This window comes from Pseudopodoces humilis, chromosome 3 (assembly GCF_049639895.1).
Source record: "Pseudopodoces humilis isolate 2021_Gansu_Grassland_sample_001 chromosome 3, ASM4963989v1, whole genome shotgun sequence".
Lineage (NCBI taxonomy): Eukaryota > Metazoa > Chordata > Aves > Passeriformes > Paridae > Pseudopodoces > Pseudopodoces humilis.
In genome coordinates this window covers 50964844-50979968 of record NC_142202.1, presented here as the reverse complement: position 1 = coordinate 50979968, position 15125 = coordinate 50964844, and the positions used below count along the sequence as shown (strand labels likewise).

At 39.0% G+C, this 15125-nt stretch overlaps 1 protein-coding gene across 9 annotated transcripts in view; it reads left to right on the top strand.

Annotated features, from left to right (window-relative positions):
- Nucleotides 1–15125, top strand: part of NHSL1 (NHS like 1) — a 183901-nt gene that overhangs the window by 147154 nt on the left and 21622 nt on the right. For 6 of the 9 annotated variants that reach the window (XM_014263295.2, XM_088052584.1, XM_088052587.1 and 3 more), the window contains 2 exons: nt 7408–7600; nt 12442–12573. In XM_014263295.2, the coding sequence (XP_014118770.2) occupies nt 7408–7600; nt 12442–12573 (325 nt within the window). The remainder of the gene's footprint in view (nt 1–7407; nt 7601–12441; nt 12574–15125) is intronic. The other 3 variants (XM_088052586.1, XM_088052585.1, XM_088052589.1) reach the window with 1 other exon arrangement.

Sequence of the window (15125 nt, the reverse complement as noted above, 5' to 3'; positions counted from 1 at the left end):
AACAATTTCTGTGCATTCTGGAGAAAATTAATGCAACTAAGTATGCTTCAAATATAGGATATCACTTCCATTTTAAATTGGAATCGGTTCCTTTAAATATTATAGCTGAAAAGAAGATTCAGAGCCGTGGAGAAAGATAGCTGCCAAACTCACAGTCTTGGCTGTTACTGATTATCTCAGAACCTTAGCTTTAACCCTGCCACTCTTACTTCCAGCTCACAAAGACATACATTTCTTGTAAACTGTAGCAGGAGTCTTCGTTCATCTTGCATAACTTTCTTTTGTAGATTTTTTTGATCAGAATCTCTGTTTAATTGGCACCTTCTTTTTTTATTTCTTTTTTTATTTAATATTGTAAATGTTTAATCTTTCTTTAAATGAATGTTTACCACAACTGATTTCTGATCTTGAGTTATTGTCCTACTGGTAAAGAGCCAAGTAATTCTAGTAAGTCTTATGCCTTGAGGGAGTCATATTTCAGCTGTCAGGAGAGTTCTTCGGTAACAGCATGGAACTGGGGTCAAAAATTCTGTGATTCAAAATGTGAACTCCTAACCACTAGATGAAAGCCTTATAGCTTTGTTGTCTATTCAAAAGAAAAAAGCCAACATTTAAATTCTGTGCATGAAGTATTTATTTAATAATTGAAATTTGAGAACAGCAAAATAATGATGGGCGGATGAATACCTACTTACCGTTCATAAACTACTTAGTTGATATAATTGCCAACTTGCAGCAAAAAAGAGTGGGTGATACCACAAAGAAAACCAGCTTTCCCTGTTATTTTTAATCTGCTTCTAAAAATGAAAACCATAGCCAGATATTTTGCTTGTCTGTCTGCAGTGGAAACAATATGAAACCATGGCTAGGTGTCGATCCACAAGCATTTTCAGGTTTTTGTGGAGGTGGGTGTCTGTCAGCAGAGGAGAATAGTCACACTACCAAGCATCTTGGTTCAGCGTCTTAGGAGATATCTAAGATAAGCAGAACGTATGCTGTTCCAAAGGAAAACCCCTAAGGAGAAACAGGCCCAGCTCAAAAACGAATAAACAAAATCAGAAAACATAGAAAGCTGGAGTCTCTGAGTGGAAGTTGATATAAAATTAAATGTTTGGATCTGCCCTTATCTTTTAATGTTGATTCTTACAAGTTAGATTAATGGAGCACTGGCCAAGCTCCAGTGTAATACTGATCCTAATTGAGTTTGTTGGTGATGAAATTGGTTTACCTGGATTTTACATCTCAGTACTGTGACCAGTATTCTCCTTTCTTGTATCTACTACATGCTGCTGTTGGTGACACAACTTGGGAGCTACTCCTGTCCTTCAGTGTTACTCTGTTTTACCAGTGTAAAAGATGTTTTGAAATGTCCAGTTCTCCTTACATTCTGAAATGTATGCATGTGTATATTAACTGTACTTGTCTTTTGTGTGTTTTTTTTCTTATTCCTTTTTCTTTCCCTTTTTACCACTCATTCTCTTTCTTTTTGTCTCACTCAACAGTCTAGTCTGTTAGACTGCATCTCTCAGTCTTGCATTAGTGCCTGCTGTAACTTGGTTCCCTGGAGCAACAAGGTACTTTGCCCACAAGTGGGACCATCCAGCTGCCATATCTGCAGCTTGATGTTACCAGTAGCATTTAGCATATATGTAATCTTACTCTGATCTTTGCCTTCAGTCGTTACCTGCTGCTTTTTTCTGCTTAGGAAAAAAAAAAAAAGGCAATTAAAAAAAGAAGAGTCCCGTGCCAGGTTTGTTTCTTTTATGTTCCTCCTTACTCGTTTTTGTCTGCAGTGCATTATCCTGTATTTATGTGGTTCACAAAATTTTTTATTCCTTTTTTTGCCTGTTAACATTTGTGTCCTTTGAAACCACTCCCCCAATGGACACTGTGTTTTATTTAATTGGTTGCTTTATTGTTTTTTAATTAACCAAGGAAAAAACTCTACTACTTTGGAGGAATGGGTCTTTCTTGAATGATAAATGTGAACTACAGAGAATACGTGCTCACAAGCATGCAGTATTGCATATATTATTTCTTTATTTATGAAAATGTTTGTGTATGCAAAACTCATGTTTTTTTTACCTAAATCATGTCATTTGGCTTATGAACTTTGCCTTGATAGTTACGCGTTGGGTGAAAAAACACTTCCCTTATTTGGAGGGGTTGGGATGGGAGGAGAGTGTATTTTTTGCCAGTGGTCATCTGAGCTGTTAGTTATCTCTCCAATACCTTCATGCAATTGTTTAGTATCTTAAGTGAAAACAAGTGCACTAAGTATTGATTTGAGGAGGTTGAATGCAAAACTTTACTTGGTGTTAAGAGGAGATAAAGTCGGGCACTTCAGTTTTGGAGGTGGGAATGCCTAAAAAGCCCTGAGGCGTGAAGTCTGGCAGAGCTGAAGATACCTCTGTGTGGTGGTGTCCTCAGGTGGCCTCCCTGCCCCTCTGCTCCAGTTGCATGGCACTGCTTTTGTAAGCAGCACATGTATTTTATACCATTTATAGGGGTTTGGGTTTTTTGAATACTGTGACATTTACTGAGTTGAAGCAGCAGCTCATAATATATGAAATGCCAAAGCGTAAGGAAGCAAATGCAGAAAATCTTTGAACAAAGAAAAATGGTAGTTCTTCACTCATCGCATACTCAGATTGTGCAGCTGCTGTGGGAACTGTGGATGCTGAAAGCTTACATGGGTTAAGAAAGCAACTGGGTACATTCTTGAAGGGTGAGGACTCCATCCGAGGCTGAGAGAATATTCAGGAAAAAGTATCTCCTCTATGCATCCTCAGATTTAAATTTTACCTTGATACAATTCATTGGCCTTTATCTTAAGGCAGATACTAGGTATGCTTTTAGAGTTCCAAACAGTACACATCTTCCTGTGGTTTTTGTTACAACAGAGTAGAAGAAGAAGAAAAGAATATTTCTGTGGGGCTTGTTAAGGTGATAATTTGCTTGATTGTAATTTCAGTACAAAATGTTCTTTCCTTACTGAGACACAATGAAAGTTACGAAGTGAAGAATTTAGTAGGATAGCAAGTGCTGGCTAGTGCAACTGGAGATCTGTGTGTAGAAGTAAAAAATGGAATATTCTGTGAACACTGTGGAAACTAGACTGGTGACCTTGGTCTAGAGGACACCAAATGGAGTCTAATGATTAATTCATCTAAAGTGTAAATTAATGTAAATTTATAATCTGGCAGCATTTAATGAGACAGTGTGAAACCCCATGGATTGAATTAGGCATTGAAGTGCCATTCTCAGTTGGCTAGGTTTGGGTCTTGGGTTTCTTTTCCCTGTTATTGATTGTCTTGATCCCTTGGTGTTAGGAAAATGGCTCTTGAAACCATCAGACTTAGTAAAACAGTGGAGGTAGAAATAGGATGTTGGCAAATATAATAGACAGCTGAACTTGTATGGTTGCTGTTTGCAACACAGATTTTTTTTTTCCTCTTATTTTGCTTTTCTGATAAATTATGATTTTAAAAGTGATTTTAGTAGACAGTAGGGTAAATGACGTGACTGTACAATTTGTATGGATTAAGTTTTCCTCTTGGAGGTTCCATCTTTTTTTAAATACTGTAGTATAAACCCTGGTTATATAAAAAGGATTTAGAATAAACAGATTATTTAGGCAGAGAGTGCTGCAAGATACATAACATATACTCATTTGTCTTCTGGGACCTCTCAAATAGCATTAAAGTGCTGAGATAGTGAAACTGTTTTGTTGTATCTCAGCAGCTGAATTGGCTGGGGGACAACATGTCAACGAGGCGTCAGAGAGGCTCCAGCTTACTGAGCCATATAGCTTGCCTATAGGATATTTATAGGCCATTTTTCTCCTGCATTCATATTTGAACTCCCATTTGAAGGTTCATGCTTTTTCCCCCCAGTGCATGTTTGTGGAAACACTGCAAGGTCCAAGGCTGCTGCTTTCACATCCCACCTTTATCCCTTACCATGCCCATGAAAAAGAACAAATTCCAACAAAATTTCTTGTGGAAATGAGTGCAACAACCCATTCCAGAGATTTGGGCATTTAAGATTAGCAGTAAAGTTATTATGACTCAGAGATGCTTTAAAAAGGGGACAAGTACTTCTGTTATGAACATAGAGTTTATGATCAGCTGTGCCTCATTCTACTTCTGGTGTAACAGACCTGACTGGAGAAGACATTCCTGTCACACAGCAGCAATTCACTGCTTCTTCCAGCCAGCTTCTGTGCTTAAATCTGGAAATGTTTCCTAAAAATATGTAAATCTCATTTTCATCCTAATTGTATAGGTGAATAATTTCTGTCTGAAGAAGGCTGCTGAAAGATGAGTTGCTGCATTCCTCTATGCATGATACAGCTGTGTACAGCTTTGCCATGCCTATACCATTATCACTGAGAGTACCTGGGAAGAAAGGATATAAGTAGACACATAAGTCATGTTTCTTCAGGATCAATGGAAAATGTACCTACAGTTGAAATGCAAACACTTACTGCTGCGCCCAAAACCACCTCCAGCTCTTCTACTGAATTATTTTACAGAATTATGTATGTGTCCTGTACCAGGAGGTTGTTCTCACTGACACTGCTTTGAACTCAACTGCACCATTGGGTTTTCAGTTACTTCTCATTGGTTATATGCTCATATAACCTGACTCATTTCTGTCTTACTCCATCTGTCCCCAGTTTTCTCAGCTTCTAATTCTACAAAATTTCTGATTGCTGTTCCACATTCTTTGAATAATTAGGATTCCCTTGTAGCAGATGCTCCACTTTTTCAGTTTTTCTGTTTGTATACTATAAAAAAAACCTGTTCTTCTTGGCTTGGGTAATTTCTTTCAAAAGGATGGTTTTGTAACCAGTATCTCTGCCACCTGACTTACTGGAGTAGCCCTTAGAGACTGCTGTATGACAGCTGAGGTCTGGCACTGCCGTGCAGTCTGAAGGTGACACATACTGATGCTGTATCAAGCAAGCAGTGTATTTGAAGGTCACCAGTGCTCATCCTCACCCCAAACAAACTGCAAAACTATGCTTGAGGTGTCTTCCTTGGTCTCCCTGATTCAGGTGGAGAAAGGCTCATTGTAGAGCAGGGAAAACAATATTTCTTTGCCTCAACCCTTGCTTACTCCTTCAAGTGAAAATACACATGCCCACTGTGACAGGTGGGCTATCACCCCCCTGCCATATTCCTTACAAACCTTTTCTCTCTCTCAATCACTTTTTAAACCTAACTGGAGGGAAGCATTACTTGGAGGCAGCTTTCCCTTCTTCAGTGGCATTCCTGTCCCACATTGCTTAAGTTAATGAAGGTGTTTATGAATTTGAGTAATTTGAGGTGGGAAAGTCCTTGTGTTTGTAAGTGTATATATATGTGCCCACATTGTGTATGTATATAAACAGTGTATGGATGCACTCTCAAAAAACTATAAGCACTCACATCATATTATTACTTGGTTTTAGAGCCTTTTAGAAACAGCAGAGGCCTAAAAAGATACTGGTGTCCTCCAAAAAGATTGTATTGATAGAACTGCTGGGGCTTTTATTGGGTTGAGCCCTTACTTACAGAGGAGCATCTATCCCTTCCACAGCCTCTCTAGGAAAGATATTCAAGGCTGTCAGAAATTGGTTATTTCCTTGAAGAAAAGCTCTCATGTTTTGGAGTGTGGTTCCAAACCACAGAATGATATTACTAATAGTTTCATTGCCTGAAATATTTTTTTAGTACTGCTTGAAGCGGTTTTACTTTTTTTTTACTTTTTTCCTGGACGTTGCTTTTATTTTTATTTTCTATTTAATCAAATGTTGGACTCTGTCCTAAAGGACAAGAGTCAAAGCATAACAGAATAAATAAATGGTTATTTATTTATAAACAGTGGGAACTCCTCATAGTAACAGGAAGAAAATTAAAATCAGAAATGATAAACAGCGGTTGCAGCACAGTGTTTGGGCATGTCTTTTGTATGGCATTCAGCTTCAAGAGGAAACAGATCACTTAGACTGAACACCCACAGTAATAGAAAATCCATCTGTTATAAATAGCTGTGATGTTTCCTTCCATGCCTGTGTGCAGCAGTGAGGGGGGAAGAGGCAGTGGTCCAGTACTGACAACCCTGTTCTGAGTAGTAGTGGACTTTCCAAAGGAAGAGACTAATAAAGAAAAGAGGGGGGTAGTTCTGGTCTGGTGGTAGGGAGGAAGGTCCCAAAGCAAACTCCTCAGAAGCAGAGGAGTCAGCAGGTTGCAGAGAAATCTCTGCTATTGCTGCAAATACTATGCAACTCCTCTTCCATGTTTTCCTCTTCTTTTTGTCTGAGGGCAGAAGGAGACTGTGGTTGGTTTTCCTCCAGGTCTTCCTTCCTCTCCTGCTTCTGGGATTCCCTGGAGTGCCTTGCTGGCAAGAGTAGGGAGGAGGGAAGGCTGCTTCTCTCAGGTTTACTTGGGGTTGTGACCGCCTGCTAGAAGTCCCAGTGTTGGACAAGTACTGTCCTGTCAGTAAAAAGCTGTTCTGTGGCTTTCTCTGCCATTACTGGATTGCAGTGAAATCTGTAATGAAAACAGATTTGCTCCCCAAAAGGAAATGGGATTTTGGCTTATAACTTTGGTGGAGGGATTTGCACAAGCTGTTGCATCCTCTTTTTCTCATGCAGAAAGATTTTTGTTTTATTGTTTTTGTTTTGTTTTTTTGAATAAAACACTTCATGGAATTGAGTGCCACTCAAAGTGCCACTTTGAGAAGAACTGACTTTTAAAATTGGCACTCTGTGGCTACTAATAATATTAAGTGCTTTACCCCCGAAAAATGAGTAACCCCTTGGACTGTGGCATGTGTTTCTCAAAGGCCAAAGCAAAGTTACTTGGTTTCCTCAGTGACCAAGGCTGATGATTCTGTGGAGTGTGCTGATTGGTTCTTTTACTGAACTCTACTAAAATCTGTCTTTTGGTGGCAGGATTCTTGTTGAGATCTTACACATTTGTACAGCCTAGTGCAGCCGGAGCAAAGCATTGCTCAAATCTCATCTTCTCTAATAGGGCATGGGGAGGTGAGAAGAGAAGGGAAGGCAAACCTTGGTGCAGAGAGAGAGGGTTAATCACAGCAGGAACTATGTCAGTGTGGAAGGTGTAATTAGTTACTGTGCTTTGCTATGCACAACACCACTCTTTTCTCCTTCATTGGTATATATTTTTTAGACTAATCAAATGTCTTGGAAAAAATACAAACTAGATGTTTTGTTGTGTTTTGGTGTATTTTTAAAACTGCTCTTTATGTAGATCAAAGTGTGATATTTATGAGGTGTGTCTTGCTCCACAAGCAATCAGTACTGACTACAGCAGCAATACCTTAGTAATAACATAGTCATACCTATTTTTTTTAATAATAAACTCATATTGTTGTTTGTATTCCTGTTTGTAGTGTCCTGTCTCTCCCCCTGAAGAGGAAAAGCTTATTACCATCAAAAGGCCTAAAAGTCCAGCTACAAGTGACTTATCAGATATCAACACCCAAACCAACTGGACTAAGTCTCTCCCACTGCCAACGCCAGAAGAGAAAATGCGACAACAAGCGCAAGCCGTCCAAACAGATGTGGTTCCTATTAATGTGACTGGTAGGCTTTTAATTTCAATAATTGTATTACACTGATGAGGGAGGGCAGAGATGAAAGGGGATCTGTACAGTTGTCTAGTATTTGGACACTCACATATTCAATGCATGAATTTTTAATTACTTACCACACCTCTCTATGAAAATAGTTTTGCATTTAGTAGTCTAAATCTGAACTTAATTAGAAAATATAAAAATCCCTTAAAATTATCATTAATGGAGATACTTAAAATATGTGGGCTTGAAACAGCTATAGATACTCATGAAGTGCAAGAAGAGGGGCTGATAAATAGCAGTGTTTTGCTGCAGATTGCACTGAGGATATGTAATTGAAAATCATGTTTTATCCAATGTTCATGATGTTTCAATATTTTCTTCTAGGAACTTTTTTTAAGGAAGGTTGTCAGGACTTCCGTGTTCCAAAGACTAATTGTTACAAAAATAAAGAAAAAAGGCTCTAGGGTATAATATTTATTAGCAACAAAGGCTGTAGGTGTCAAGGAGAGCAGGGTTAGAACAGCAAAAGTTAATGAGGCTACATCTTTGAGCAATACTCTAAGTAAGACTCTCCCCTTACATAATCATAGTCCACATCTTCTTGTCATGATCTGTGTATTAACTCTTCATTTTGAAAATGCTCTTTGATTTTACAGTTGCAGAACTCTTACTCTGTGGAAGTTAAATTATGTTAAAGCCTAATGCTGAATAGATACTTTGTTGTGCATAAAATAGAATTTCAGTCAAAGATGGAATTGCCACATCAATTTAATAACCCTTTTTTTTTTTGCACAGTACCAAGATTTTCTCTTATTAGTTAATTCAAATAATTGACTGCTTGCCTGCCAAAGCCAGGATAATATTCAACATCCAGTTTATCTCAAATGCCATATGGCGTGCTCTGACTCCATGCTTACTCTGACAATCAATAGCTTATAATGTTTGGTTTTGTTTTGAAAGTAAATTACGTTCTATTTCCCTGCATGATTACCAGTGCTTTTTTCATCTGTATTTTCATAAACTAGTATTTTAACTAGTATTATTTAATTGTGTTTAAGTGTTCTAGTAGTATAGGAGCAGGACAGCTGTAACAAACATCAGCAAGCTCTGATAAATCATCAAGAAATTATTCCTTAAATAGCAGAAAATATTTGAAGTAAACAGATGAAGACAACATGAAATCATGAACGCCCCACCTCTGGAAAACTAAGAGAAGGAGAATACATGCAGTGCTGAAATGTTACTAGGCCATTTGGCATTATCTAGGTACAGAATTTAGGGTACAGATGCAGAAGGCCAAGTTACGGGAACAACCGATAATCTGAATAATCAATAAATTTGAGTAGGGCTTAGATACTGTGACAGCAGGAACACAGTGTACTCAGAGAAACAGAAATCTGTTGTTTAATTTAATGACCCCGAGTACTGAAAAAGATATGGAAGAAGTAAATAGATGGAAAGAAAAATGAGGTAAAGGGATCAAATGACTCATAGAATTAATTCAGAATCATGTGGAATGTTACCTTGTTTGGATAAACTGTCCTTGTGATTTCAACCTGCATAATTTGATTGGTGTAGCAAAGTTTCAGTCGGGACTTGGAAAACTCAGCAATTCTCACCTTTTGTGATTGAAATGGTGCACATGCATTTTATATCTCACTTTTCTGGAGTGTGTGGTTGAGCATTTACTCCCTTATAAACATGGTAATTGGAAGAGGTAGAAAGGGAGGGCATTAAATGAAGACTGCTGTTGCACCATGTGATCTAGTCTCCAGGATCTACCATTCCCTTTCCCCCAAAATGATTGTATTGCTACTGTGAAACCAGGCAAGCATGTGAACCACACACAACATACAGAAAAAGCTTCTGTCCTTGTTCCTCTTAAAAAAGTCACAATCTGTTCCCCTCCTCTGCTCTCCCACACACTGAGTAATTTTATTTTGTGAAGTTCCTTATGCTACTGCACGAGGCAGAAAAAAAACTGACAAGAAATCCGGTGCCGTTTGTTCAACATAACACAGAACAAACCATTGAGGATTTTTGTTTTGGTTTGGCTTTTTCTTTCACACACTTTTTCTTACTCTCCCAGAGGAGAGGTCAAAAAACTTCCATTTTATTACTCCTGGCATGAAATAAAAGGTTAACCTCTGAAGAGGCTGCTGGCAATTGATAACATTTTCAGCAGTGCATTAGTGGTGATTCTGCTACAAAGGCCTCTGCCGTGGCTATGCAATAAATGCTCCATGAGTTCAGCTTTCAGGGCTCTTCGGTGAACAGATTGCAACTAATACAGTAGTCATAAAAATCTGTTGGATAGCCTGAAGGTGCAGGGGCATTGCATTAGGCTGACAAGCTGCTGACTAGACATCCAGATTTGGAAGCAGTTTGGGTTGCAGAGTGCCTGGGCTGAGCTTTATTCTAGAAGGGGTTGGACTGAATTTTTCAGTGGTGGCCAGTCTTTTCATTTACATATCCTGTGGGTTAAAGGATACATATCGTGGTGTCTGTCCTCATGGGTTTTCCGGAACTAACTTGCTTTCCAGATGGAGGAGTCTGGTAATGGTGGAGGTGATCAGTGCCAGGCTGGATCCTGCAAAATATTTAAGCTTTTGCTTGAGTCCAGCTTGACTGACTTCAGTGAGATTTAAGCACATACTTACAGATTTTCCGTGAATCCAAGGAAACTGAGTAAAGTATATAAGGAATATCTAGATGATTTATTACAAACCTGTAAGAGAAGGAGAAAAGTATTCTTAAATCTGTAAAATAGACTTACCATTGACCTAGCTACTTTCTAAAACAAAAAAGATGACAGTGAAAAAGAAAAAAAAAAAAGACTGAGACATTGTGATTTTGCTTGTTGGATTTCACTGAAGCTGCCATTTTTAAATTCTACCAATTTTCATAGTGGCCTTTGTGTATCAAAAGCCATTAAAGATGGGTTGGTTGAGTGAGCTTTTAGGTAGCTCATTTGGAACGAGCTACTGCGGATCAGTTGACACAGTAATACTTACCCATGGCCATCCTGTTTGTGCTGTCTGAGGCTTCGTGTAAAAGACTCTCTACTTGTTTGCACCCTCTCCTTACCACTTATATTTTATTCCAGGGCTTTATTCAAAGCTTCATTGGAATTTTCTTGCAGCTCACCATCTGAGGCATGATTGTTGGCCTTTGAGTGGATGAAGATACGTTCAGAGATGCAAAATTTTCTCCTTCAAATCCGTTGGATTTGTATAATATGGCTAGAGTTATTTTTATCATCCTGCAAAGCAGGATAAGCTAATGTCCTGACTTTTGCCCCAAGTGGGTCCTAACATCCTAATAGTGGTGCTGCCTGAGACAGTGGATAGTCTGTCTCAATATTTCAGGACTTCTACGAAGCCAGTGGGATCCACAGCTCTTAATTTTATAGTTCCTATGGGCTTCCCCTCCTCCCTTACTCTGACTTCAGTCAACCCAAAAGTTGGATGAAACTGGCATTTTGTAACTGCAAGGATTCCACTCAGCAGAAGTGCGGCCCGTGGTCAAGGCTCCGGTCAAACAGAGTCAGAGTCTTTATATTTACAACATGGTGAATGAAAATGCTATATATTTTCCTTGCATTTTCACAAGTCCACATGCTATACTTTAATATATGAGTGTGTCTTTAACTGTTACAGAGGTAATGAGGTGTTCTACGCTACTCGCACGACGCGCATCGTACTGATGTGCAGTCAGCCAGGGGAAATTTTTATGATGTATTTGTTACCGTGCATTAATCACTTTTTAGAGGTAAATAATTTGGTCATCAATTTTCAAAATAAGTGTACAATAGAAAAGAGCATGCACAATGTAGATCAAGGTTTTTCTGCCTGTAAGTTTTAAGTGGGTCATCTACAGGACATTGAGCAGTGATTTAAAATGCTTAAACTTCTAAAAAAGTAACTTACATGTGAGCTACAGGTGGTAGCTGTTATATTTTTAGAAGAGACAGAGAATTAGCTCATGATCTACAGAGCAGTCTTTATCTTAATACTAGTGAAATGGCCAAATTATAAACCTCTAAACAGAAGTGAATTCCTAAAGAAAAGCTGCTTTATGATAGTGGTGCTTCTGGGTCCCATTGTGATACAGCACATGGTCATCATAAGGCTTTGTCTGGCAAAGTGCACTTACACATTTTTTTTAACTCTTGCCATTGTATATTTTTATAATCATCTGTAAAGTTTCAATTTTAAGCAGCTTTCACTCTGAAATATTTATGAGTCCACGAGATCAGTTTGATCTCTGCGTGCTCCGTAGTTCTTATTTGTATTCGTGTTAAAAGATCAACACCAGAAATGTGGTACACTTGACAGGTTCAGAGCAACTTGGAATGGAAAAGAACGGCCTCATGCGAGTTAATGATGGAGCTGTGCAAAGGCATCGTAATAGCTGTTGCCAATAGCAATGTCTGTTCCTGCATAAACCACTGTGATCTTTCATTTTCATGAGCAGATTTGCTTTTTCTGCAGCTCATTACTTAAAAATAAATTAACAAAACCACAGAAAAACCTATGAAGGGCCAAATTAAAGCAAGGATTCTCTTTGCTTTTGGAAATAGAGCTGCTCTCACCAAATATGAACTGGGCTCAGGAAGTCAAAATTCCTTTTGAAACATGCAGTACTGTGTAATGGATGTTTGTGTCTAAAGCCTTACTGTGACTGCGTGCTGTATCTTCCTTCAGTGTAAACCTTCATTGTAGGACCAAGCTAACACCATTTATTAATGTCTTTTTTTCCATTTCTACAACAAAACTAGTGGAAGAAAGTGCATGATGTCGGTGTGCTTGGAAGTAATGTTGCTTTGCTTGTTCTACCATGTATTAGGGGAGAATTTCGACCGCCAAGCCAGCATTCGGCGGTCTCTAATTTACACAGACACGGTGGTAAGACGGCCGAAGAAAGTCAAAAGGAGAAAGACTATTACAGGAATCCCTGACAACATACAAAAGGAGCTAGGTATGGCTCATCAGAACTGTATTCCATCCACTGTTCATTGTCACTGCTTATCATTACTGGACTAATAACATTACCAGTGCTCATGAAACCAAATACAGTCTGATAGCCTATTTCAGTTCCAAATACATGTGTGCCTCCTTGCCACCTCTTGCATTGGGAAAGTGGGACCTTTAATCTGTTGACTTCCATCTGTTAGAGGGAACAGGGTGTTTGGAAAATGGTGTACTGGTACAATGCAAATCTGCAGGGATGTAAGGTTTCTGGACTGCAATGCTTTCCTTCAGATTTGGTCATCTTCGCCAGGATGTTCACCAAAGCAAAACTGAAGTGGGCAGATTTATTGGCTTGTGAGTAATTACTTGTGGACTAAATCACTTCATGGATGCCTTCCTGAATCTGCTGAGGATTGCATCATGAGTGAAAAACCTATTTTCCAGTTCAGTTTTGGCAACCCCTTAAGCATCAGTGTTATTTGGTTGGTAGTAACTTACCTGGTTATATTAGCTATTCCATGTATTCTGAAGGAAAGTTAAGCTTTCGTTTAGAATATATAGAACAGCTAATACACCCAGGTAAGTTTGGTTTATTAAGAAGGACTGTCTGAGGTAGTGTAAATGTGACCTATTCAGTCAAATTTACACTACCTCAGGCAGTCCTCCCTCAAACTTTGTAGTACCTGTGAGTTCAAAGCAGATGAAGCAATCTGATTTTTGACAGATGTTTCAGGCACTTTTTGCAGAATTCTTTGATTCAAATTGTGTTATTTTAGTTTTGGTTTTTTTTTTAAATTAGTTTTTCCCAGATTATAACTTCACAGATAAAAGTCTGCCCACCCCCCCCCCCAAAAATTTTTTTCTCAGTAGAGGAAAAATAATTTTTTAAATAGTCTGGCAGAACTTAATTTTGGTGCTTTACATGTGAAATCATTTTATATATTGATGATTTCAGTACATTTTACTACCTTGCATGTTGCATCTATTTCTTTTTTAATTATGTTTTAAGTTCTTGGTTATTCTTCTGGATTTTTCAGAAACAGAAGCAGAAATCTGTAGCTTGTCAGGATGGGTTTGAAATGAGCTAGAGGGTCAGGCTTAGAGAAAGCCAAGAAACAGACAATTGTGTGCAGAGAAGTTTGTGAGTGGAACTGTGCTCCTTCAGCATCTGTAATGAAGCACTGCCATGCCATGGGAATCCTCTGCCTCAAAGCATTTACAAAATGTAAAGGTTACATTTGTGACCACTTCAAAAAGATGTTTCATGCCTGAAAACATCAACTATAGTTTTATTTGGTGGAGTAAACTGAGTGCCGTTGGCATCTATCCTGAAAAGAATTCTTCAATTAATACCTTAAAAGAAGTTTATGACTTTAGCCAATCTGTTCACCAAGGTTGACAAGTTTCTACCTTGAGTTTCATCATTCATCTCTGTTGAGCTGAGCACGTTTCATGTTGCACTGCTTGAAGGTTTTCCTTGGCTTCTATTTTAAGTTGTGGACTGGCAGTATCCCACTGCAGGAGCTCTCTTGGTATGATTCCCTGGCCCACAACCTGCAGGCACATAGGGCTTCAGCCATCTGCCCAGTGGCAGAAGTTGTCTGAGGAGCTCCATCTTGCTTCCATGGTGGTTGTATCTCTTCCAGGGAGCAAATTGTGTGCCAGGAGAACTCTGTGACAGCAGTATCCATCCTCTTAGCATATTGGTTTCCATCACAAGATACAAGGTGCACTTGAAAAGAGTGATAATGTCTTCAACTTATACCTGGGGAAACCAGACATGCTGCAGCCAAGTGACTTAGCCAGTCAGCCACCAGGCTGCTGGCAAGGCTGGGAATAACTGCAAGTCTCCCCATCCCTGTTCAGTGCTCTTTCTGCCTTTTCTCCCCTGTCACTCCCCAAATATTTCTGTAGCAGTCCATTCCCTATTTCTTTTACACTATCCCAAAACAAGCAATGAGTTGTTTTAAAACATTCCTCAGTTCATTTGATCGGAACAAATATCCGTACTAAACTCCAAATCAAGCAATTGCATTATGCCTATTGACATTCTCCCTGTGGTTTCAGCTGAATAAATGTCTTTGTTTCTCCCCTAAAGCATTGCTGTGAATGGCTATAATATTTACACAGAGATTAAAATCCCTTGGTACACCAGAGTTGCTGCGTGCAGGCTAAATAACCAACATATACAGCAGATTCTTGAAACCTCTTGTTTATCCTTCAGAAGGAAGCAGAAATTTGAGAGAACCTCAAAGCTTCAACCAGGCTTGAACTATTTTCATTTCTTGTGAGAGGGCCTGGAAGAACTTTCATCAGGCCAAGCTGCTGGGGTTCTCCCCTGGCTGCTTTGGATCCTTTGGAACAGAAGAGACCAAGCAGAAGAGAAAGCTGCACTGGCTGCTGGCCTGAGCTCAGCGGATGTGGTACCCTCATAGAACTTAGCCAGATGTACTGGAAGGAAACATTAACTGCACTCATGTGCTCAAAGTATCTTTAAACATTCCTGCTTTTTAGCATGGAAATGCTGTTGTGTTTTCACAGGTGTCTTCCAGCAATGAA